Source organism: Megalopta genalis, chromosome 1, assembly GCF_051020955.1.
Source record: "Megalopta genalis isolate 19385.01 chromosome 1, iyMegGena1_principal, whole genome shotgun sequence".
Lineage (NCBI taxonomy): Eukaryota > Metazoa > Arthropoda > Insecta > Hymenoptera > Halictidae > Megalopta > Megalopta genalis.
Genome location: NC_135013.1, coordinates 6,848,858 through 6,874,833, shown reverse-complemented (window position 1 = coordinate 6,874,833; position 25,976 = coordinate 6,848,858). Strand labels below are relative to the sequence as shown.

General features: G+C 33.8%; 3 protein-coding genes across 30 annotated transcripts in view; 2 read left to right on the top strand and 1 right to left on the bottom strand.

Annotated features, from left to right (window-relative positions):
- Window positions 1–9,064, top strand: part of LOC117228686 (rho guanine nucleotide exchange factor 10) — a 143,835-nt gene extending 134,771 nt beyond the window's left edge. For all 8 annotated transcript variants that reach the window (XM_076519537.1, XM_033484595.2, XM_076519522.1 and 5 more), the window contains 9 exons: window positions 1,167–1,404; window positions 1,919–2,101; window positions 2,220–2,516; window positions 2,949–3,041; window positions 3,116–3,340; window positions 3,414–3,575; window positions 3,711–3,917; window positions 4,039–4,353; window positions 4,427–9,064. In XM_076519537.1, coding sequence (XP_076375652.1) covers window positions 1,167–1,404; window positions 1,919–2,101; window positions 2,220–2,516; window positions 2,949–3,041; window positions 3,116–3,340; window positions 3,414–3,575; window positions 3,711–3,917; window positions 4,039–4,353; window positions 4,427–6,298 — 3,592 coding nt within the window. In that variant the 3' untranslated portion in view covers window positions 6,299–9,064. The remainder of the gene's footprint in view (window positions 1–1,166; window positions 1,405–1,918; window positions 2,102–2,219; window positions 2,517–2,948; window positions 3,042–3,115; window positions 3,341–3,413; window positions 3,576–3,710; window positions 3,918–4,038; window positions 4,354–4,426) is intronic.
- Window positions 9,065–9,222: 158 nt separating this feature from the next.
- Window positions 9,223–19,145, bottom strand: LOC117228691 (transmembrane protein 47). Of its 4 annotated transcripts, none has more exons than XM_033484625.2 (6): window positions 19,056–19,145; window positions 15,725–15,785; window positions 14,101–14,287; window positions 13,680–13,829; window positions 13,543–13,605; window positions 9,223–13,466 (listed from the first exon to the last, which is right to left on the bottom strand). In XM_033484625.2, the coding sequence occupies exons 2-6, from the start codon at window positions 15,773–15,775 to the stop codon at window positions 13,252–13,254; spliced, it is 666 nt and encodes a 221-aa protein (XP_033340516.1). In that variant the 5' UTR covers window positions 15,776–15,785; window positions 19,056–19,145; the 3' UTR covers window positions 9,223–13,251. The 4 variants fall into 4 exon arrangements, with proteins under 4 accessions (XP_033340516.1, XP_033340515.1, XP_033340513.1 ...); XM_033484624.2 differs by lacking the exon at window positions 19,056–19,145 and adding an exon at window positions 18,553–18,687; XM_033484622.2 differs by lacking the exon at window positions 19,056–19,145 and adding an exon at window positions 16,419–16,722.
- CrebB (Cyclic-AMP response element binding protein B) lies at window positions 18,960–25,557 on the top strand. 18 transcript variants are annotated; one of them, XM_076519851.1, is made up of 9 exons: window positions 19,232–19,365; window positions 19,475–19,632; window positions 19,931–20,042; window positions 20,588–20,737; window positions 20,827–20,956; window positions 22,147–22,236; window positions 22,678–22,821; window positions 22,969–23,056; window positions 23,161–25,557. In XM_076519851.1, exons 3-9 carry the CDS (start codon window positions 19,950–19,952, stop codon window positions 23,303–23,305), a joined length of 840 nt encoding a protein of 279 aa, XP_076375966.1. In that variant the 5' UTR covers window positions 19,232–19,365; window positions 19,475–19,632; window positions 19,931–19,949; the 3' UTR covers window positions 23,306–25,557. The 18 variants fall into 18 exon arrangements, with proteins under 18 accessions (XP_033340507.1, XP_033340504.1, XP_033340501.1 ...); XM_076519789.1 differs by having other exon boundaries at window positions 19,931–20,141; XM_033484616.2 differs by lacking the exons at window positions 19,232–19,365; window positions 19,475–19,632 and adding an exon at window positions 18,960–19,111 and having other exon boundaries at window positions 22,987–23,056.
- The last annotated feature ends 419 nt before the right edge of the window (window positions 25,558–25,976 follow it).

Sequence of the window (25,976 nt, the reverse complement as noted above, 5' to 3'; positions counted from 1 at the left end):
TGTATCTAACAGTATCCACTGTGAAAAAAAGGTGTTTTTACCTTAAAATGCATTTTACAGGAATACACAGTAAATTAGATAAACCTGGATGGAAAGTTCTTGGAATTTAATGTCGACGTTTCCAAGAACATGGAAACGTTCGATTTAAATAGATATTTGCTTATCTTTTGAAGAAGAATGGCATGTTCACACAGAATCGATTTCCTGCAACTGGAACTGCTTTATCTCTCCTGCCTTGCGATATTGACATAGGCATTAAAGCGAATATCAAAAATGTCGAACGTAACGTGTGCACAATGTGAATACGTATGGAATTTCTATTCCCTGAAAATAGTTATCCAAGGATCGATATCAAGCAGAGATATATGTATTTTACATAGATTTGAAAAATACTATACTACAGTATTATATACACTTACATACAGGGTGTCCCAAAAATGTCTCGCAATCCGAAAGTGGTGGGTTCCTCAGGTCATTTGAAGCAACTTTTTCCTTTACAAAAATTTTCTCCGAGGCACCGTTTACGAGTTATTAACGAAAAACAGTGACCCATAAGAATCGAGTACCAGCGCGCGAAGCCCAGTTCCGCTCATTCGCTCGGTCGCCTCGCGCCAGCTGAGCTCGCCTCTCATTGGTCACTGTTTTTCGTTAATAACTCGTTAACGGCGCCTCGGAGAACATTTTTGTAAAGGAAGAAGTTGCTTCAAATGATCTGAGGAACCCGCCATTTCCAGATTGCGAGACATTTTTGTATACTTATATATATATATAGTATACATACTATTTAAAAAATGTCCGTATACTGAAAATAGTCTGTGAATTGCGAAGGACTTGATCGTGAATTATACTTTGCCGCGTTTTGCATACTCAAACATTCTACAAGTGCATAAACATCCGCTGTTTGATCGTTAGGCAAATATCCGATTGACGTAAAACGTCAACGGAAATCCTTGTTAATTATTCTGCGAACAAGTACTTGTTGAATTTGAAATAGTTCTAGTGTTGCTTTTGCATCGATCCAATGATTAGAAAGAGCTGATCAAAATACATTCTCGTACGTTGTTTCGTTGGTCCGGCAAGAATTTGTCGATTGTTTCGGTTCACCTGGCAGCCCTGTGGCTCCGTCTCTGTACTTTGCAATTAATGTAACGACCAATTCGTTGCAGAAGTAACTGCCAGTTAAGGAGCACGTTGCACAAGGCAAGGACACTGTGCGACAAGTGGAGGTCGCAGAATATGCGAGTGAACAACGCTGACCCATTAGACTCGCCTGGGAACCACGGAAGACTCTCGAGATGGTTCAGCATCCGTCGAGGTTCGACGCAACAGTACGACGTCGACTCGTCAGACACGGTTTCTCTCACGAGTCCGATCAAGACGCCTCAGATGCCTCAGCTCTGCGAGGTAGTTGCTTTGGCCATTGTTCAAAACCTTTCCCGTTCAAATTGTCGCAAACGATAAGGAATAATTATCGCTAGAAAATCTTCAGAGAGACACGAATTTTCTCCAGTCTCACTGACCTCATCATCTCCTTTCTTAATTTAGCAAATTAAATAGTAGTGATTACAAAAATATATCCTTGTCTCTAGACACACAGAAAATGAAAAGTATAGAAACTATTATATAGAAACTATTTTTTAATTTGTGAACATCTGAGACTCATTGTGAAGTTTTCAGTCACCATAACTTGCAAGAAATTCATGTAGTTGTTTTTTTATTTTTAGAAAAATTCTTAGTAGTGGTGACTGTATTTCTAAATCTTAAAATTATTTAACCTAACGTAGTCTAATATCTGCTACTTAGTATTATTCCACAAGTAATGCAAAAGTCTCCTTTGTTTAGAAAGTGAAATAAAAAAAATGTGATCACAACCATTCACAAACACTGATGATATTATACTAATATAAGTCGCTTCCAGGTCGAAGAGGAGAACAGCGCAATGGTGCAATTTCAATGCATGCAACAACGTCGTCAAACACCGCCGGCTCTTCCGCCGACACCTCCTAATTTAACTCCGCAGCAGCTGAAACGCCGGCACATAGTAGCAGCCATAGTGCACTCGGAGAACGGTTACGTGTCCACGTTGCAGAGGCTAGTGAACGTACGTATCGAGCTGAGCCTATTATAGAGAATACATGTACATATCATATATAGAGAATGTAAAGTACCTTTTTGGTTTTTCTCGTTCGATTAAAGATTACATTATTTCCCTGTTTCAGGATTACAAGAAACCTTTGGAGGAATCCTCGCCGCCTATATTGAGCCAAGGGAAAATAGCAACGTTGTTTCATAGATTGCCCGAAATTCTGCAGTGCCACACGTTGTTCAGAATTGCGCTCGCTGAATGCGTTCGTTCATGGGACAAAGATGAGAAGCTGGGTGACGTATTCGTGGCCAGCTTCAGCAAAGCGATCGTGCTAGATATTTACAGTGGCTTCATAAACAATTTCTCGGTAGCCATGGATTTAGCTAAACAGGAGTCGAAACGAAAAACTGCGCTTGCCGACTTCTTCAAGGTAAACACATGAACCATTACCAGCAGGTGTGAGATGACGCCTGGTTATTGCCGCTATTTAGTACCTGTTTAATGCTAAATTACATTCGGAGTTACCTCTACTAACACCAGTTTCATTTGTGTCAATGAGTAGTTAAAATAGATATAGAATATATATATAGAATATATAGAATGTATAGAATATATAGAATATATAGAATATATAGAATATATAGAATGTATAGAATATATAGAATATATATATTTTATATATACTATATATTTTAACTATATAACTAACACACACATATATATAGAATACATTCTGCTCTCTTACTTCTAACCACTTCCAAGCTAATTTTTAATGGAAAAATAATTGGTGAGGCAGTCTCGAATATATCACAGACATTTGTATTACCATGTCTCTGATATTCAAATTAATTTTCTGTTACAGGTGAAACAAATAAGTGCACACGATAGACTGTCCTTTTTTGGGCTCATGGTTAAACCCGTTCAGAGGTTTCCGCAGTTCATATTATTCCTACAAGTAAGCATCACGGCTAGTTAGTGTTTAGTTTTCCTCCTCGACGATCGCATTAGAATGATATCAAATTTGTCTAGGACTTATTGAAACACACGCCGCAAGGACACCACGATAGAATGTCGTTGCAGTTAGCGTTGACCCAACTAGAAAGTCTGGCAGAGATGTTGAATGAGAGGAAACGCGAGGCGGAACAGTTCCAGGCTTTCAAAGAAATGCTGCGACATGTATCCGGAAAACTGTCTCATCGTCCTCTTTCATCTTCTTCTAGATATCTCATAAGGGAAGACAACGTCACACAGTTGGTATGTACAGATTTGTACAAAATTGAAACAGAACCTCTGTATGCGAGACAATTTTTATCGTACATTTTTACAGGAATTCAATCAAAATGGCATGATCACAAAATCAAAAAGACGAAGGTTGCTGTTGTTGAACGACCTTGTGGTGTGCGTTTCCGTGACGCCGCGATCCGCGGAGGACTTCAGCGGAAGCGAAAGACTCACTTTGAAGTGGACGTATCCTGTGTCAGACATTGAGGTACGTTAAATGATTTTTTTTTAATCGAATATATTTTATTATATCTTTTTATTATATGCAAATAAAATTTGACGTCCACGAAGAAATAAATTATAGTTTCTTAAATCAAAATAATATTGATTTCAAATATTTTAGATTCAGGACACGAGTACTTCGCCTACGTTGAGTCGATTATTAACTGCTGGTCTGAACAAAGGCGGCAGCCTGAAATCTGACAAAAGTGGAGAATGCGGACAGGCAGGTGCGGACAATCTCTGTGTAGAAATGAATGACCTTATGCACGATTACGAAGTGATGTCCAGGATAAGTGATTTAGTTGCACAACTGAAGGGTAAATACGAGGTACGAAAAATATGTATACGCAAATTGTTCTTTTTTTTTAACTTGCTTGCTTTGCTGTACGTTTCAAAGTATTAAAATTTCATGTGTAACGTGTACTCTATTCTATGCGTCTCGTTTACAGGGAATGACGTTAGAGAAGACCAAACAAATTCTCCAATCTATACAACTATCGATACAACAGAAAGACGAGGACATGGTATGGGCAGATAGTTGTTGCTTGCAGCTGGTAACTAAGCAAGGACAAATGTACACATTTCAAACAGAAAATCCTCTAGTGAAGAAAGACTGGATAACCGAGCTTAGGCTGGCACAGTTAGCTTTAGATCCAAATAATTCTCCTTCTTGGGAAGTACCTGAACAAGAACAAAGACCATCGACCAAGATGCCATTGTTCGTTAGTTCGCAACAAGTGTACCACTCGCAACATCAGACAGAGGTAAGATATTGGATATTAATTAAATCAATTAAACGATGTAGAAATGTTCTATATTTTTGTTCTATATTTTCAGGTACGTTGCGGTTGTTACTACACCACCCAAAATCCACGGCCCACCAGGCGCCGTGGTAGAAGTCAAAGTTACTTATGGATCTGTACAGGGGATGGTATATCCAGCCACGTGACTATATTCGGTCAATCTACAACAGCTTCCGCCACATCCCTGAAGCAAATAACATCGTTCGACTTGATAGAAACCAGAGTAGCTGCCGTAGAATTCGTAAAAGGTGTCTCCTCCGAACCATTGTCACTGTCGAACGACCTGGTATGGATGGGCACGGATTCCCGCAAGATTATCATCTACGCTGCCTCGGAACCAGAAAAACAAGAGGAACTCGGTAACTATGCCGTGTCGGGACCAGTGATACAGATCAAGTATCACTGCGACAACGTTTTCGTCGCGCTGGGCATTGGCTTGCTGCTGCTGTTCAGGAGACAAATAGATGGTACCTGGAACCTCAAAGAGCCGCACGTGATATCATTGGGCAGCGAACCCGTGTCTTGTTTGATGCCGATCAACGCGTCCGTTTACGCCGCTTGTGGCAAAAAGGTGTGGGTGCTAAACGGGGTCACCGGCGATATCACGAAAAGCTTCAGTGCTCAGCACGAACACGTTGGCAACGTGAAGTTGATGGCTCACTCTGGTGTAGGCCTTTGGGTCGCTTTGAAGAACTCTAGCACCGTATGTTTATACCACACCGAAACGTTTAAACACCTCCAAGACATCAACATAGCGTCCAACGTCCTAAGGGTGACCAGGTCGAATAATACCTCGAATTCCTGCGGCGATAATCTGAACAATAACCAGACCACGGTTACGGTAACGGCACTGCTAGCTTGCAAGGGTCTCCTCTGGGTTGGCACAAACGTAGGCATCAGCCTAACGATTCCTCTTCCTCGTTTGGAAGGAGTACCCATTATCAGTGGCCGTGTGAATATCTCTTACCACGCGCACTTCGGCCCCATCACCTTCTTGCTAGCTATTCAGAATCATAAGAATACCCTGAACTGCGCAAGCGATGAGATCACAGACGAGGAGACCGTACAATTACGGAATAAGGAAACTGATAGCAGCAGGAGTAGCCGAGACAGGGCAAGCTTAGATTCGTCCATGTCGAATAGCATAGTGAAGCTCAAGCAACAACTAGCGAGCAGCCCGGTAATGTTGAGACGGAAACGGAGCAAGGAATACGAGTACAGAGGTTCAAAGACACTTCCAAGAGGGCTCGGTTCCGGTGGTGGATTCTTGTCCAGTTCGATGTCCGGATCGCAGAGTTCGGGCGAGAACTGCGACGTTTACGGTCTATACGGGGAACTTATGTACGTTAAGGATTACGAGAACGAGAACAGCTCTGGCATCGATCCAATTTACGAGTCCTTAAGGAGGAGCGATCCAGAGCTAGCAGCCATACCAAATAAAGTTAATACCTTAGACCGTAGACTGAAGATGAAAATTACCAGGCCCAGGTCCTTGGACTTGTCAAATTGGTCCGTGGACTCGCACGCCAGTTCTCTGTACACATCTTCCGGTTCCGAGGAAAATATCTCCTTGAAAACTGGGAAATTGTCTCGCAACAGTAGCACCGCTAGTCGAAACGGACCGTACGAAACACCAACTCCGAACAGTAGCATTGGGCAGTCAGTTGCGGAGACCCTGCCGGCGTCCAACAATTTGAAGCCTAATGCGAAAAAGATAAACAAAACTCTGCAACAAATAGAACAACCTAAACGGACGGTCCTGACGCTGATGGGCGGCAGAGGTTACATTAATTGGAGGCAACTGAACGCTCAGTCTGTTGCCGACAAGAGCTCTAAATCTGGTTACACGTTCAAAGATCCAAACAGTAACGATGCCCACATTGTGCTGTGGGAGATGAAGTTATGATACTCAGTTATGCTAGGACAACCGTCACGCCTGCGTCAGTACGTATAGACATGCTACTCTCAATGTCGGTAACGGTAATGTTTTTTACCGGCAATTAGGACCAAATAATATTGTTGAACTGATGTGTATCTCTTTAAGTAATAAGGATACTCGATAGGAATTCGTTGATTGCGTAGTGCGATTTTAAGTCAGGTGTTCACTGAGAATTATTTCGGAACTACAATGAAGTTATTATACCGAGACACGAACGTGTGTCCTTATCATGACAGTGTAAAGATCTAGTTCTCGCATAGCTCTCTTTAAAAAAAAAAAAGAAAAAAGTAAAACATTTTTTGTATTTTATAAGGTACGCTTTCATCATGCTGAGGAGATCATATATTTTGTTGTAGACTGCTTTTACTGTGTACGCTCGTATACGTTATTTAATCGTGCCTCCGACACGATTATCATCGTGCAACTTTAGAATAGAAAAAAATTAGAACAAAGATTAGCGTGGAGTACGTAACCAGCTCGAATCGAATGAACTGAAAGGTTGGTAAATGTTGAAAATATTTGTACAAAACAATATGCGTGAAAGTGAAAAATATTACATTGTTACTATTAACAGTAGTATTCAAATATTTTCGCGAGTTGAATTATATTTAAATACTATTACTAACAAGAGAAGTTATCTAATTCAAAAACATAAGATTTAATGAAACTTTCTATATGTACGGTACGTACGTAAATGAAGTGTACGAGAAACAATTTCGTTCAGTTGACTCAATAAAAACTCCTTAGGAGAATAAAATGACCTCTACACTTTTGCATTTCTTTTGTTTTTTCTAGTAATAAATAAAAGTTTGAATATATTTAATGTTCTGTTCTATTTTGAGTCGGTTAGATAATTACGTTAAAAAATATTCGATTATCGAACTGCTCTTTTTTACGGAATAATTATTCTCTGCATATTTTTATTATTACATCTACGCGTTGATGCTATGACATTATGCCAAAGAAATTCTCTTTTGCACAATGGTCCACAGTCTACTATGCTCCATGTACACACACAAAGTTTCATGTAGATCAGGATTTTCGGATTTGGTGATTTTGCCTTGTAAGATAAAAGTGTATAATTTTCCCAGAATCCGTTTGTATAACTTTAAGTCCTCGCCGTGTGTACGAGTGTACGCGATATTCGATGAAGAATCGGTTCTTGAATATGCATTATAATAAATACTGTTACTTTTGAAATTACATGTTAAAATAGCTTGAGGCAATGGTGTTCCATGAAACAATAGCATTGGAGCCTCTTTATGCCTTGTTGTTTAGTAGAATTCTTGACAGAAATATAACAAATTTAAACACATATGGAATACCACTGACTTAAAGTTCAATGTTCCGAGTTTTATTTGCTCGGTGACGTACATGTGGCGACACAAGCAAACACGTACAAACAAACACACACACGCACACACACACACACACACACAAACAAACAAACAAACAAACAAACAACATAGAGCTTACATAAGTTTGTAGGACACGTAATTAGTGAAACGTTGTCTTACAGTTTATACGCAGGACGTTTCGCATCGAGAAGGAAGACAATTGACTTCTTTTTAAGCGTTTCACGTTTTCGTTCCGAATCTTGTTACGAAAATGTAAGTGGCTCCTTTTTCGTAACGAGGAGAAAATAAACAACACAGAGCAGTGCCTGTGATTTATTCGTTTAACGAGGGTAACCTTGACTAGCGCACGGAGAGTCTCTGACAGTATCAAGCGTTCTTTTTTTTAATTTTTTTTCTTGTATTTGTATTAAAAAAGGAAAAAATTTAAAAACCTTATATATACACGAAGATAGGGCAAAAGAGAGGAGAGAGAGAGAGAGAGAGAATTAGCAAGTTCATTTAAATGAAAACAAAAACGATGCAATTAGGTAGGATGTTTAGTTTGGATTGTTTACAATGAGGAAAAAAATATCTCTTTATCAATCAGATGATGATGCAAATCGTTTAGTATTTAATAGCATTTCTCGATGGTGCGTAAGATATTTTATATCTTTTATAAGCGTTAGCAAGTTGAACATTTTTGATACATATATTTTACTGCCAAACGCGATAAATAGTTTCTCTGCGGGAGTGAAGAATTGGCAAATAGGCAAAACGGTGTATCGACCGATGATCACGTCACATATTGTCAGTTCTCCAGTTTTGTGATAGAACGAGTGATGATGAGAAGTGGATTGAAAATACGGGAGATAAAAATTTATGTCAGTTACCCAGTGAGAGAAGTATATCGTAGTTTTGTCGCAAATGTGCTTGTTAAGTTTTCCACAATCGGCATGGACGAACGAGAGTCTGCGTGTACATGTATATATTTTTCCGATGAAAATTAATTTTTATATCATAATGAATTCTGGAAATAGATTTCTATTTTGTACACTACTTTTTTTCTTTTTGTTAAGCTTATATATATAGATACATATATATAAATATACATATGTAATCTTATTTTGTATTTATACGGATGATAGAAACACACACGAGAGATAATTATTCAGCAATACTTTGTTGCATGTACGTACACGCACACACCATTTGAGCACACGTGCACACACATGTATTTATTACTTAAAATCGTCGTCGTAGCGTTGTGTCATTGTTTATATACGAGTCTGAGAAAATTTTGTTGCGTTTAGCGTTCGCAGGCCCTCTTCAGTACGTTAATTTTTCACTCTTTGTATCGCTCTATATTGCTGAATATTAATAATTATTTAAAAATCAACGACGTCTTATTTAATTCTCTCTATTTCACCCTATATGCGATAAAAAATATTACATTACGAAAACCTTGGTGAACCACCTTCGTTCAAATTTTGAAATATTCTATGCATCCTGTTGTATTTTATTGTTTAAACAATATGCAAATAAATACGTATTCAATTTTCAGATGTATATAGTTTATTCTTTGTACAGTATTAAGATATGTTTACATTGTAATATGACGCATAAATAATTTTCTCGTATAATTTTACTTGGTATCGTTTCATAACATTTTCGATGAGGAAAACGAATTTACAATTTCTTTGTTCTACACCTTCTGGGACATCTACTACGATATGCATGGATAAGTACGATATGTTTTCTATAATGTGTCTCAGTTATCTATGAGCAGCTGAACATTTCACGAAAAATTCAAAAAAATGCGCAAGAATTTCTCCAATATCTTTGGTTTGTTGGGAAGTATTATACAAGCTGTATCGCTTTTAGATAGGTACAATGATAGGAACGATTTCAAAGTTTCAATTCAATATTTTTGAATTTTGTTATGTATGCATATCGATCAAGTGTGATCCTTGTAGAAGTGTTCCTTGTAGAACTGTTCCTAGTTTTTATGATTTGTCTGACTATTCTCAGATAACTCGGGACACACTGTGTACAATATGAAATGTTCGTAAATATCGACTAAATTATTTTCATCTACCTTGTGTGCTGTACGCGAATCTATTACGTACGATAATAGACTTTCTAGTTTGCAAACATTTGTATGGTAAATAATCAACTGTTTTCTATTAACGTTTCAGAGTAATGTCTTATTATCATGTAGAAATTAGGAAGTAACCATTGTAAAAACAATTCTCTGACACAATCACACGATCGTCTCTGTCGTGTTATTATTATTATTACAGTAATACCATTTCTTTAACATGGCAGGCAAATTAAGATAAAATAAAATATATTTCTATTCAGTATTGTACGGTTCTTACTAAATTTGTGTAATTATTTTATTAAAACATTTGTTCTATAGGTACACAACAGAGAATCTACTTTTTATTTGCGAATGTGTACACGTAACAAATAACTGTGATATTTTTTACTCTGGAATGGTGCTCTATTAATTCTACAATATATCTATCATCACTTAATTACACAATCATCTTATGGCTGTCTAAATTATCTGTATATTATTCTGTGATAATACAGTAGAAAACGATGGATTGTTATCTACACTGCAATTCTAATGCATGGCAGTTGCAAGTTGTATACTACCCGCCCATAAAATTCAAATTCTAATCTGGTTTTCATTGCACGGAGCAATTTGCATTTTCAAACTATCACTTAACATACCAAAATTCTAATTCCAGCCTCATATAGTTGTTTTTTAACAAATACTACCAGTGACAAGTAGAATGCAATTACTATTGTACTCAATTTACAATCACTTAAATTCTCTCTTTGTTGATGTATAATACTCTTTCGTATATTGTAAACATCTTAATTAATGTATCAACGATTCACTTGTTCTGCTTTCAACACATTTCAATACTCGGTTACACTTAGTCTTACGTAGTACTCTATGTCATTAATAGCACATATCAAAATCGAAAGGCGCAAATCGACAGTGTACGGCAAAGAATCAAACGCACTGTAACTCTTAATCTTATACAGTTCTTTTTCCCCCCCTCTCAGAAAGCATGATTGATCTGCCGCGTTATACGAAGTGCATGTATGAATTTCGTTCCCATTAAAACTCCATTTTTTTTCTTTAGAGTATCGCAGTAACTGCAAGTGTATCATTCTATTACATGTATTTATAAAATACCTATATATACATATACGTACACGTATGTAATGCAGATAACATAATAGATAATACCTGCCCGAGCTGCCTCTATTCCATCGCACACTTAAATATATAGTGCTTGTGTTCAACATAAAATGTATTTTACTTTTAGGGAAGTTAAACTTCTCCCTACAGATAATAGGTAGAAATTATAAATCATTGTTCGATTTGAATGATTGAATAAGAAGAAAGGAAGAAGGAATGACCACTGAACAAGAGTCACTATGAAATGTATGATACTACTAGAAATTGTATCTTTGTTCAGTTACATTCAATGAACTTTCAGTATCACCATTTCTGCATGTCGGTGGTACTGAAAATATCATTGGAAACTTCATAACGCGTACATATGTCAGCTCTCACATTGCATACATGTTTTTTTAAAGTGTCAATAATTTGATAAAATTACTGTCGATATGACACGTATTAACCCTTTTCCTTCTGTAGAACGAAAAAGATATTCTGGAAGTACTGACAATCTTTACAGACCATTGTGAAAATTCATACCAGCCTTGTACATATTTTAATTTGCACTATTGCTTTTCGAAATGCTCTTTTGTTTCGTTAAATGCTTTTCGGAATTTCGGTCGTTTATACTGTCCGGTAAAAAAGATACTATAGAAATAGATGAAACAAATACTTTATACAAATAAAGATTATAAAATTCTTAATTTTATGATGTAAAGTAATAAGAGATGATAACTGAAGTTAATCTTCTAAAGAAACCAGCTTTAAAAATTATGTTTCATCAGTTTGGAAGAATTACAGGAAAATATTTTTTTCCTTCGCTTTCATGCATCCACTTTTTTCTTTGTGTATTTTCAACACGGAAAACAATTGTTTAAGAAATCCAAATTTCTTGGAGGTAGCAATTGCATGTTTCATATATAAACAAATATTCGTATTTCCATTAGCAAAAAAGGAAGACTGTAGGATAACGTATACAAAATATGGAAAGATTAAACCAGATATAACTAAATAATTAGTGACTCGCTGATTAATTCATAATCATACCGCAACTTTTTACTTTTCAAAATATATTAATTGTCAGTAAAAAGAATCTTATTTATACTAATCGACGAAGTGTGCCCAAGCATATGATCTTTTAAAATGCTTTCGTTAAGTCGACACTGAAGATTGGTTTTACTCGAATTTCATAGTTTCATTCATATACTTCTGTGCGTATATGTAATCACAAGATGTAATACACTTAGAGCAATTTTTGGCCCAAATTCATTGCAGAATATATGGAAGTAGAAGTTATGAACATTATGTTAATGTTACATCAGAATATTATACTAAACATACTGGTCGCTACAAGATCGCAAATCACTCGATTAAATCAAATATCACTTTCAATTATAGTAGGAAAAATAATAATAAATGAAAGCGAACAATAAATTACTAACATCTAATATAGATATATATATAGATATGTGTATATATGTACATACTACATATAGAAAGTATACTAATACATAATAAATAATAATAAATCAAAGCTGCACGTTTTATGCAAAAAACAATCATAAGAATCAATAATCTATAGTTTACTAATAAACGGCAGTGTTTTCCCTATAATCTTATTAATTCCTTTTGCATGATCTTTTGGCTGCTTACTGTTAATATTTTTGTTTATATTTTCGAGCATAATGAGACATCAAATTTGTTAAGTACTCATATATCATAAACCTTGTTCTGAAGCAGCAGAAACCATCTTTTTCTTTTGAAGCTAACCAGAGACAATAGTGATCTATCAATGCAGGCACAGAGGAGTTTGAAACATTAGCACAAACTCAAAAGTTCGGGTAAAAACATTACTTGTCATTAGGTCCGGAATTAGATAGTAACAGTAAACGCGGCTTCGTCATCAATTGATCCTTTAGATAAGAAATGTACAGTGAATGCTACCATTGGCAATGGTATCAAAAATCGATTAGTAAATTTAAAAAAACAATGTAAATACTATAAAAAAATAGTTGTGGCTGTGTAATTCGCATAAAACACAATATCGTGGTAAACCAAAAATAGCAATGGTCCCGAAATTGTCGATATGAGAGAATGAAAAACTGGTAACAAATGAACGAACTTAATCAAAGTCTCAGTCAAGTCGCAAATACTTTTGTCGTCAAGCATCCGATTGACGGATTCGATCGAATGTTTTTGTACATCCTATATCGAAGTAATAATTAAGTCCAATATATGCTGGTGTAACAAGTAGACTACATATAAAAACCATTCACTCTTTACGTGTGTGTACGTCCCTTGATGAATGTATCAAAAATGTGAGGACAGAAAGAGAAGAAATTAATCACCTAGAGAACAACGTCGGGCAGGGAGCAATGCCACTAGGCCAATTGCGTCCCACTTTGTCCACCATGATGTCCCATACCAATCATAGAACCGCCACCACCGATATCATCGCGCACAATCTTTCTTTCTTTGTAATAAATCTCCTCGCTTTCCTTATCGCATAATAACAACACGGCTCCACCAAATAAGAATATAGCGGCACCCCATCCAACTCCATATGCCCAACCAAACTCCCACATTGTTCGGTTTCCTAGGGATTTACAAATTATTATTTTAGTATGTAAAAACGAATAGCAATTCTCTAATATCATGAATTACTGACTCACCGAGATTTAATTCTGCTGCAAAACATACTGGATATATCACCAAAGCTATTAAGAGTGATAACACTGAAATCAAAGGTTGTAATTACGTATATATATCACAAAATAAGTGCAATTATTAATTTACGTATTACACTTACATGCAAAGCCCATGCAGAAGACTGCAAATCTGTAATATTTATGTTTATCACGATTATCTTGTGACCTTAAACCAAGCCCAGTGAGAATTGTTGCAGCGATGTCTGACAACAAGCATACTACGCACAAGGCAGCAGCTGCTTTTATATATGCTGCAAAGAAAGTACAAATGAAGACTTATGAAACATAGACGAAAATATAAAATATTAGTATTACACCAACATTATCATTTGCATTTAAATAATTATAGTAGAATTAAGATATAAAAATACTAATATGATAGTGATACAATTTTAGCATCATCCCTACTTTTATCTTATAAAAAGTATAAAATATTAGTGAAACATTTTATACTTCATATAGTAATAATTGCAGCAATTTTCTTATCTTAAGGTCATAATTAGTTATGAAAGTTCTCCGTACGTGCATCTCTGGACTGATAACACCCAGCTGGATCTGGCATATTAAATGGCAACGGTGTAGGTGCACCTTCTTCGATGCAGTGCGCAAATAAACCCTGTCTCCATCCTAATGCCATCAACCAATCAGTGGAAGCCAAACCCATTATCATCAACAATATCACTATTACCCCACATATAAATGCTATCACCTGTAAGCAATAATAACACAGAAATGTATTAGTTCAGTTATTTATTTAAACAGATAAATGAAATGTTGAGAATTCAAACAATTATGCAATGTCACAGTATTCTAAATGGTAATCAAAGATACTCTTAAGCCCAGAAGATTTTCTCAGAATATCATTCATAATAACAAATTAACTGATCTTACAATGAGATGTTAACAGTATCCACGCAATAAATTCATAGTAAAGCTGGAAGGTACCTGTGCGATTTCGGTATCGCCCATGTGATCGTCCGCGACTGTATACATGATCATCATAGATGTACAATATACTTTCAAGATCGGTCTCAAGTGGACAGAATTCGAGGCCTATTTACTTAATTAAAACTGTTCCGAAGTTTTTCACAGTCTGTTAACTTTCTTCGTGTACCATTTACGGCACATCGTACACTCGTCCGCGGAATAAGCTCGGTGGACGACAGGGAAGCATTTAAAGACCGTTCGAAGACACGAAACCTTCTTCACGAATGAAAAACACTTCGGAAGTAAACATGCATCAAGCAAGTTTATTACGTTTTTTCCTCGACTTCGTGAAACAACTTTCGATCGTGTCCCGCCACGACAACGCGCGATGTTACATTGTTGCTACGAAACTTTCTTTTAGGTGTCCGACAAAAGTGTCGAAAGATTGTTCGTTCAGCGAGGTCAACCAGGGACAGAGTCTCTGTTCGAGGTTGGGGGAGTAATTGGGTTCTAGGGAGGCTGCGCCCATTAAAGGTCGTGGCGCAGTGCGCGTACGCGGTAGAGGGTTGCATTTTAGTTGAAGAGAAACTTAAGACATGTTCTATTTATAAAAATATTTCTAGATAATTTTAATAGCGACCACGATTGATTTTTCGCGTTAATCCTTTCGTTACATGACGATTTTCCGTAAGTCGAGCGCAACATCGATATAATTTTTTTTGTATTATACAACTTATCGAATTTTTCGTAAAATTATTTTAAATTGATGTGCTACAAAAAATAAATTGATCCACGTCGCAATAATCAAATTTTAATGTACAGCAAGCGTTCAGCGACATTAAAGGAAGTAAAGAAAGAGTTAAAAAGAAATGATGTACATCTTACCTAAATTAGGTTTGTTTGTTATTGAAAACACTGTTTAATGTTCGCAATTAAATATATAATTGAATTCAATTATAGACATTCAAGTTGCTGAAATTTTTAGCGTTGTATTTCATATTACAAAGGTATGAATTTTGTTTAATGAACACCTTTCTTTTTTTGTTTGTAAAATATTGATTTTGTAATAACAAATGTGAGAATATCTTTGTTATCTCCCATGAAAAAATGCTTCTAAGTTTCATTACAAATAACTTTTTTCAAGGATCATTGAAAACAAAAATACTGTTCACTTTTACAGCTTTAATTATGATTTGTTGCATTGAACGTCAAAACTTACCTTCAATGGCCTGGTAATAGTGATTGTTTCAATGGTGGTAGCTTGTGCCATTGTTGTTTAGCTGTAATAATAAAACAAATTCATAATAACAAAATAAAGAAAAATAATGGTATTAGCAAACTGAAGATATATATTATCAATTAATTTAATGAAACTAATGGCTATATAACAATGACAAGAAAATGTGAAAATTATAGGTGAAATGATGTGAAATTAAACGTTAGAGAAAAAGGACATTGAGTTTTCTCCCAAACATTGATAATATTTATTCTATACATATATAGTTTACACGAGTTGTATGAGTGATTTATTTTTTTATTGCAAACTTCTGAGTTGATGTAATGATGAATATTAATGATTAAGTAACAATATTTGTTATCAGATTTATAAATAGCAAATGTTGTAAGTCTTATCAAATCTGATACTTTAATGATTTCTGACAAGCTCTTCCAACACACACGTAATATTAAAAATTCTTAATTCATGGAATGAATGAACACTTGTTACCGTGATATATATTACACACTATTATTATTACACGTGTTAACAAAGAGGAGATTAGTCACACCCAATAAAGCAATTGTTACGGATTCTAGGGAAGCACATATTTCTCAGTTTTAAACGATTGTATAATCTTGAATTGTACAATATCTTTCACTTTGACAATTACGTTCGACGAAGTAATCACACTTACAACAATGGGTAAATATAGAGCTTTTGGAGCACTATTAGTCTGTTTGACGCATCAAGCGTTCAATGGAGGAACGGACCTTCCAAATTTGACAATTTATCAAAGATTGTGCGTAGACAAGATTTAAATCCACGGAATGTATAAACAACACGATTCGATTCGAAGGGTTATGTGACTGAAAGTGTCAACAACAGGTCCCAATAATACGCTCGCGTACTCCTGGTCACACATACGACGGGAAAATGCAAATGCCTCAATGAATAATCGCTCGAAGAAATGCTCGCAAAGGACGAACGTTTTTATTGGCTATCGCTGCGTCCGGATTTCTAACCTCAAAACTGATTGGCATTTCACGCGTTTTCCTGGTCAACGAATGAAAGTCATGCATTCATAGTTCTCTCCAATACGATGCATCCAATAGGAAGACTGATTTCAAATTTATATTTGCTGCAACGCCAATAATGCAATAATGCTTTATTTTTATATTGTAACAATGAGAGCTTTGTTTTCCACGAATTTATCACATCTGTCCCAGATACTGGAATCATGTTTCATTTTTGTTTTGTAAAAAATACTTACTCTTGATTTAGTTCGTACGATTTCATTGTTAAAACACATTACGCAGAGCGTAATAAATTAGATCTGTTAAGCTACAAATTAATGTCAACACTGAATTCCATGTTTGTAAAAATTTCGAAAATATTTAAATAAGTTTAATAAATACTCTAATTTTAATAGAATATATTTTCAAAGTATATTTTATTAATTTAAATGCGAGTCGTAAATTTTGTTATTTCTATTTATGAAATTGAGAAAAAAGAGGAATTAAGCTAACACTTAATTTCTATAATAAATATTTTATTGGATTAAAAGGAAAATAATACTTTGTTCGAATTTTAGGATCTATTGTACCTTACACATTAATAATTACTATAAATTCCATAAATGTACAGTTTAATAATTATATAGTTCAGCTACAAATATGTACACAATATATACAAGTGTAAATATCTCAATAGACAATATTTCAATAGTATATACATATAAATAAATAAATGATGTTGCAAAGAAATACATTATATTTCATGTACATAAAATATCGTGCACGTGCAATAATACACTTGCATATGTAAATTTAAAAAATACTAAGTATGTACATATTATATTGGGTAAAATTGTATCTATTATTTTACTCAACCCAAACCATTTATAATGTTGTATAAAATACTGAATAATTATTTGGATTATATAAGGAATGTATTTATGTATCAAAATATTAATAAAATATATTTTTAGTAGCTTACGACGAGGAAAGCGTTTTCTACACAGTAGAAGAAAATCAAGGTGTGCACCATATGAAACACATGTGCATCCATGTAAATACGATAATGACGTCATTGAATGACGTCAGCACTATCAATGTCTCACCGTGTAACCACATAATTATATCAAACCACAGATACTGTTACGCATCCATATACGTAAATGTTTTACACATCATTTATATAAAATTTATATATAAATGTATCGTAAGTTTTTTGTATAAAATTTAGAAATGAAAATTTTATCACAAATATATTTTTACACATGATTAACCTTGCAATATTTCTATTTTTCTTTCGAAAATTGCTGGATTGTGACTTAAAGATATTCCAATTACGTAAACTTATTAATGTTACGGTTCATTTGATAACCTCTAAGGAAAAAGGGCATTACAATGTTGATGACGGAATACGATAAAAATAAATATGAACATGTGAATTAGGAACATGAGTAAATTAACAACATTAACAATCGAAGTGATAATCAGAATACGTTTGAAAGGAAGAAATGATGTAAGAGAGTACTAATGCAAGAACGTCGTTTTAAACGACATTAATGTTCTTTCCTTGTGAGTGATTAAATCGCATGCATCACACACACATAGTGACACGAATTGAATATCCGAAAAGTGGACAAAAAATTAATCTGAAATTAACAACCTGTTTTCTTTGTAACTCTATGTTACAAATTATACAAACGGCACAGTTTAAGCATACAATGTAAATTAGAGTACGAATAATATTTAAACAGAAGGTACAATTCGAATCAAATACTCAAAAACAGTTGAGAACTTTATATCCATCGTATTACGTACCCCACAATTAGAGGCTTCTTCGATCATTTATTCAGAAAGATACTAATATGATAGCATAATATCAATTGTCACCTCAAAAGTCAGCTATAGCAAGCGAAGTTCCTTACAACAAGGTGAATGCAAATTTATTTAATACTTCAGTTGCGAGTGCAATTGCTGAACCGATAAATACGAAAGACAGCTGTTCTTTATCATGGAATCTACTCTGCATATATAATTACAAACTTCAAATGTTGAATACATCTGGTTCTATTTGTTGTGAACAGATTCAACCAAATATCGTTTATAGAATGTGAGAGTGCGAATTTTTTTATGGAATTTTCAAGAAAACGGGATCGGTATCGCGCACGAGGATATCGGTCCCATCACTATCCGATGCACGATCATTTTACGGCGGAGGGTGGAGGGAAACCGTCGGCCATTTTGATCGTGACGCGCAGCGCGGAGGTCGTGGGCTCCACCAGTGACGAAGCCACTGGAGTTTTGACGTGGCTGCTACGTACCTGCCCGTTTGCCCACTCCGATTGCAGCAAAGTTGGTGACGAGAAATACGTAACTGGTAAGTACCCAGCTGGAGAATAATAACAACCGGGCATGGACCACTGCACTTACGATACATCCGAAATGCTGCCGAAACAACTAGCATTTTATTTCGTGAGACCAACACGGACAGTTTTACGTCTGCTATGGAATATGCCGTAAAATATGGCGCCTTAAGAAAGATGTACGAATTTCTTGAAAAGGGCAATGGGGGTTACGTGACGATTCTGACATCTCTTTTCACCGCTAATCGACACTGAGGGACACTGATCGGTACAATCTCAGCTACGTTGAACCGTGTTTCTCTTTTTTTTACGACATATGGCCCTTAGACCACGTACGAAAGCATCTTGAGTGTTTATTGTTCTCGTATTATTTTTAGATCTGCTTATGTAAATGACGCAGTAGCACCGCCGATCGCTTAACTGGCGGGAAGTTTAAAAGTTTTCGCACGTCACTGGATAGCCACAATTTCGCGTCTATACAGTTTTGAATTTTCGAATCCCGCTTGTTTTGACGATGTTTATGTTTTGTTAGATTGTGAGTCATAAAGGTTTGATTTTATTAAATTTAAAAATAGTACGCGATTTTGTATAGATATTTTATTATACGTTCAGGCGTATTCTTTTCTTTATTTTCTCATTTAAAAAGCAACGAATTATTGTTATAGTATTGCTATACTATAAGATAGTATTTTTCAATATAATGCGTGATTTTATGGATATTCGTAATTTCCCATATTATTATTAATATTAATGAAAATTATATTGAAAATTAATACTACAGAGCTTAAAAGAAACATGTATGTATATAGTTCTAAACTATCTTTTGTTTATAGGGTTTAAGGTCCCCAGGCTATGGAAAGTATGGTTGAGGAAAATGGATCAGCTGTTGACCCATTAGCTACGGGTTCTCAAGGTGATGATGCAGCACCAGCAATAGCTACATCGGTACAATCTCTCAATAGAACACATCAGCAGCAAACTCATCATCTGGTAGCTTCTACCAGCATTGTGCAACTGACGCTACCATCGTCAGGAACAACACAGGTATACAGGAGAAATTCCTGTGTATCTATGTCCGATCATTTATTTACCTCCTTAGTTTCAAAGCATGTGTATATTCTTTATTTACGCTTTATTTATAATCATAAGGTCTTTCATTTACTTGGAGAGCACTGTGTATGGATTCCATCTTGCATAATGCTGGTTCATCTTTGAACATTAAAATCAAAGTTTAGTTTCTTTGGGATCTATTTGTTTCTGACTTGCCAAATCAAAGACTTCGATATATGCTAAATTCCGTTTATTTGTTTATAAATATACTGTTTTATAGTCACCGAATAGTGCCTTGCATATGCATGATAATAAAGGAAAATAAGAGCCTTATTAATTTTGTTTAATATTTAAACAGTTTATAAAAATTTTCACGTTTACATATTTTGATATATATATTTTTTAAATGAATAACATTTGTTATTTCTTTGTTAATATAGGTACAGTCTGTTATACAACCTAATCAGCAGTCGGTTATTCAAACTGCAACAAATATTCAGCCTGTTGCTATTTCAAAAGGAAACGTCATTCTTGTTAGTAAACCTAATTCTGTTATCCAAACAGCTCAAGCAAGCTTACAAGCACTTCAGGTAATCCTTCAAATACATTTTAAGTCTAAATTATATTTTATAATTTTTTTGATAACAGACAAAATTTTCTAACAATATTATTATAATAGGTCGTCGAGGCTGGTAGTGATGACAGTTTTTCAGACTCTGAAGAATCTTCAGAACAGAGAGGAGGTATTCTTACTAGACGACCATCTTACAAGAAAATTCTTAATGATTTAGGAGGCGGTGAAATTACAGGTAAGTTGGTTGTATTTTTTATTTAAATATTCAAAGAAAGCTATTAATAATCTTTTTTTCTTTAATAAGAAGCTAAATGTTCGACTTATTTAATTAATAATAATATCGAATGAAAATTTAAGTAGAATTACTTCTATTTATCCTAATCTTTGTATACTTTTAAAAATATGTAGAAGCATAAAAGACTGCAAGTGCATGTCAGTTCATACAATTACTGTTGACTTCTATTTTAATAAAATAATTAAATTAGTTTTATCATTCTTGAAAAAATTATTTTCCATTTAAATAAATGCAAACATCAATTTTCGTATAGTGAACTTTCTATGGAAATTTAAACGTTCTTATTTTTTGTAAAATTTTGTTGAGCAATATGAATGCGACATTTTACGTTTGTTAATATTTGACTTTATCTGTATATATAAAAGAAGAAGGAATGCCATGCCAAGCTTTGTGTGTAAGGTACTGTAATTAAATTTAATTAATTAAGAATACAAAATCTAAAAAGTAAGATATTAGAATCTCCACGAACCATTACCTATATATGCATAATGTTGCATTAAACTGTCAAATCTTTACCTGGAAGCAAATAGGTTCCCATATTACATGACAATAACTCTTACTTTTTTGTTTAAATATAAAAAGGGGTCCGAAATTTGAAACAGAGACAAGAAAATCTAAAGTGACTAAAAGAATTAGAGAATAGTCGAATAACAATAATAACATACGTTATATTTTATTTCTAAAATCGAGTTCTATAGTTTTTATTGATTTATATCATTATAATTTAAAATTTGGACACTTTTGATTTTCATGTTACCTTGAATTATTTCCTTTTTGTATGAGCTGACTGCACGACTATTGCAATGAAGATATATACACAGCAACCAGAAAGGAAATAGCATAGCAAATACTATAATCTTGTTTTTTATTCTTCTTCGATTCATGTGTTGGATATACATCTTTGTTGAATGGAGAAAGATAAATGAATTATGCACTTTTATACAATCAGGAAAGTTATTTTAGAAGAAATATTAGTTATTACTATAAATGTAACAGTTTCTATTAATTTATACTATAAAAAAATCATGACTTCGTGAAATGAATACTATTTTATGGGGATTGATCAAGTTCAGTTACACACCGGCAATAAGTTTGTTATAACTGGGGGTTGTGATGATTCGGTGTTGCAGACGGTCGATTGCCCCCCCTAGAATCATCTTCTGAGTGTGATTCTAACGTGGACAGTGAAGTGTCTTCCCACTCTCTTCATTATCAGACAGGTTGGTTATTTTTTCTTCTACGTATCTTTCCTGGCTGTCCTTTATACTATTTCATTCTGTGCATATTTCAACCTCTGTTCCATTATTTTGGAGGAAATAACGTTACAGGAGAAAAATAAAACCGTTAGAATAAAGTGGTTCCTTTCGTCTCTCTGTTTGCTGCCTTCTGCAATATTACGTATTGTATTTGCTTGGTGTGGCATCCTAGCTTGTGGGATTCTCATTTTTACTTATGTGGATAAATATGCGCACATATATTACATACGCAATGTTATTTAGTAATTAATAATTACTATAAATTTATATAAAATTAAACATTAGTATTTAGTTAATGCCAAGAATATGTTACTCAAAAAATTCTCAACTAAATGTTTATTTGTTACATAAATATCTAATTATATATAGCAAGTGTACTCTAGCTGAAGCTGTTATATGTTACAGTAATTCCAGCGGGCACAATTCAAATTGCAACCCAAGGAGAAGGTGTTCCAGGATTACATACACTGACTATGAGCAATGCAGCAACTGCTGGTGGAGCAATAGTACAGTATGCGCAAGGACAAGATACACAATTCTTTGTCCCAGGTGGGCGATTTTTCATATCATTCTTATAATAATTAAATCAATCATACAATGATATGTATATATATTTAATAATATTTGTTAATACTTTCAATTACAATCTCCTACGATTAACTATAAATGAATGAGATATAAATTTAAAGAGTACAGCCTCTGGCAATGTTCCAGCTTACACAGGACACGGTGTTGTAGTAGAAGATGCAGCTAGGAAAAGAGAACTAAGGTTGCTTAAGAATAGGTAAGAATGACAGTTCTTTTTTTTTCATTTTCGGTCTATTTTAAATGACTTAGCTTTTTTACTTTATATCTTAATTAAGAAGATTTTCAATTTTTTGCTCATAGACAAGCAGCGCGGGAATGTAGAAGGAAAAAAAAAGAATACATAAAGTGTTTAGAAAATCGTGTCGCGATATTGGAAAACAGAAATCAGACATTAATAGAGGAACTGAAATCGTTAAAACAACTATGCGAGCCGAAAACTGACTGAGGTTGGTGTTCAATGTTAAGATCCTGTATCAAAACCATTATCCAACTAAAAATCTTGTACATGTCTTCTTTGTGTACATTATCCTAAACGTTGTTAGGTAAGCGATGGTGATGTACATGCATTCTTATAAATAAGTGTTTCTGTAACATATTGTATTTAAGTGCGAATACAAAGGCTTGTGAAACTTGCTATTACTAAAGCGAGAAGCCAAAGGTATATGAAGATACAAAGGCAGCAAACTTATAGGCAATATTCAGGAAGTCAATCTATATTTTGGATAAACTTAACAATCATAACAAAAATCATGTTAATGTTCATATATTCAAAGTATATGTTGATAATGTGAAACAACAAACATAAATTAATGTTCAAAGCATATTCATTTAGATTACAGTGACCGTGTAATGTTAAAGAGTATAGAGGTTTTGTTTTATCTACAGTTTAGGAACATTTCGAGGATTATTTAAAAAGAAAACCACAAAATACGTTTCCTAGTAGTCAATTTATAAACAAGATAATTGGACATTAATATGAATACTTCAGAAAATCGCCTTATACACAATATTTGCTAACGTAATTTAGAAACTATTAGTCAGCCACAGCTGTAATTTAAAAATCAGATAGTTTCCACTGGTAAGAAGAAGTTATATTTGTTATATTTGACGAAACAGATGATGTCTATAATCTTTTTTCAATCTTTATTTTTTGTACTTGAAGAAGACAGGACCGGTGTAAAGGAAAAAGAAAGAAAGAATGAACGAATCTATTGCAGGTTCAGAAAACTGTAATGCGTATGTTAGGTAAGATTGAAGGTAGTTGTAAATAGATCGAAATTTTACTAATTTGATCATTGTTGCTGTAACATGTATGTGTATAAAATGTCGCCTCGGTATAATTTGTACTGTAGGAAAATGCTGTAGAGAAAGCACTAATTGAAAGCGCTCTCATCTGATTTTACTTTCTATCTTAAGATGCCTCAAGTGCGAAAAACTGAAGAACAGAATTTGTAAAATATGAATGTAATATATATATATCTGGAGTGCCTTGAAGATTTCTGTATACTCGGAAAGTATACTACTACTACTACACACACACACACACACACACACACATAGATACGTGTACGCTCTCGTATTAAACATAGACACATACACACATGCATACATATTGTATGTACGAAATTATGTTTTAGGTAAATATGGGTACATAAAATATTTTTAAACGATATATCACGTTATACTTTTATGTTCTGCGTAAAAGATCATACAGTTACGTTAATATTTGGATTTTTATTCTCATACAATCAATTAAAAATTAAACTAATAATATTTGAATAATTGTTAATTAGTTTACGCAGTGTACTGTAAATTACACGCAGATGTGATTGAATGGATTTTATGTCGAAGTAGAAAGAAAAGAATTTATTAAAGTCATTGTTTTCATATAATTTTGTAACTTTCTGAAATAATCTTTCCATTGTATATCCTACACATATTTACCACCAAAAAAACAATTATTTTCCAATGCATTTTTTCTGATAGAATGAATTCTATGAATTAAGTACGAAAATTGCTTAATATATAATTTTATTTGTTATATGTTTATATAAAAAATATAATTTCATATATCGAAAAACCCAGTTTGATCATTCAGTTATGTAGTACGAATTATTTTAAGACTTTTCGAGTATCATATCAATGTCCATATGAGGCCTTAAAGACTATGATTTTGTTTTGAATGTTTACTTTTTCTATACTCCTTTATACATAGTAAGATTGCGAGATTAATTTACATGCAATTCACACGAGCTTTATTTCTTCTTTTTTTTTACAAAAATACTTTATATGATGTTTATTTCATAAATTGAAAAATGAATGATCAAACTGAATAGATGGATTTTGTAACTAACAACAGAATGATTCGATTTGTTTCTTGAAATTTTTAATTAACACAATTCTACATTCTTCTTAGTCATACTTGATGTGTAATTTACTATTATACACAGTTTTTACCAAACTGGAAGCTAAATTATTTTTGAATAAGTACAATGTACTTATAGTGATGTGTTATTGAATAAAAGCAATTCACTATAAGTTTTTCTCAAAGATTAAAATTTTATTTGTGATTACTGATGATCCTTACACTTTCATCTGTGTTCTAATGTTAATTATTTGTAAGATATATGTATATCTTGATTGCTGCACCGATATTATGAAATATTGTATATAGATAATATATGTATTTTTACATATCATCTGCCTTTAAAGAATATAGTTCATAAACCTCTTGAAAAGTAGTATTATTTCTATAAATAATGTGTAGCAAAATAAAGAAGAGATATATAAATGAAGTAACATGATTTTATTTTTAATAATTTAATTTTTATATTTAATACAATGTAGAGTATATGCAAATAATTTATAGAATATAATGTATAATGAATGTGATTTTTGTCAATGAAGTACAAATTATATCATACAACTGTCTTGAAGTAACTAATTTCCTGAAATATAATAACATTAGAAAATGCATGTTATAATAAATATATTTGTGGTGTTTTAGGACTTAAAAGGTTTACTCAGTCGTGCATGTAAAAAATTTAATTGTAGGCTTATGGTTTGTGAGTTTATTGCTATTAACTTTTTGTCATGGCTACGTCATCTTGCTGAAT

Bases quoted from the DNA above. Each gene is read 5' to 3' on its own strand.
- CrebB (XM_033484605.2), top strand. From the start codon at position 19,950: ATGGAAAGTATGGTTGAGGAAAATGGATCAGCTGTTGACCCATTAGCT. The intron at 20,142-20,587 runs GTATACAGGAGA...TTGTTAATATAG, and splicing joins CATCGTCAGGAACAACACAG to GTACAGTCTGTTATACAACC. The intron at 20,738-20,826 runs GTAATCCTTCAA...TTATTATAATAG, and splicing joins CAAGCTTACAAGCACTTCAG to GTCGTCGAGGCTGGTAGTGA.
- LOC117228691 (XM_033484621.2), bottom strand. From the start codon at position 14,580: ATGATGATCATGTATACAGTCGCGGACGATCACATGGGCGATACCGAA. The intron at 13,830-14,100 runs GTACGGAGAACT...CTTTCTTTGCAG, and splicing joins TTATCAGTCCAGAGATGCAC to CATATATAAAAGCAGCTGCT. The intron at 13,606-13,679 runs GTAAGTGTAATA...CTTTGATTTCAG, and splicing joins CTTCTGCATGGGCTTTGCAT to TGTTATCACTCTTAATAGCT.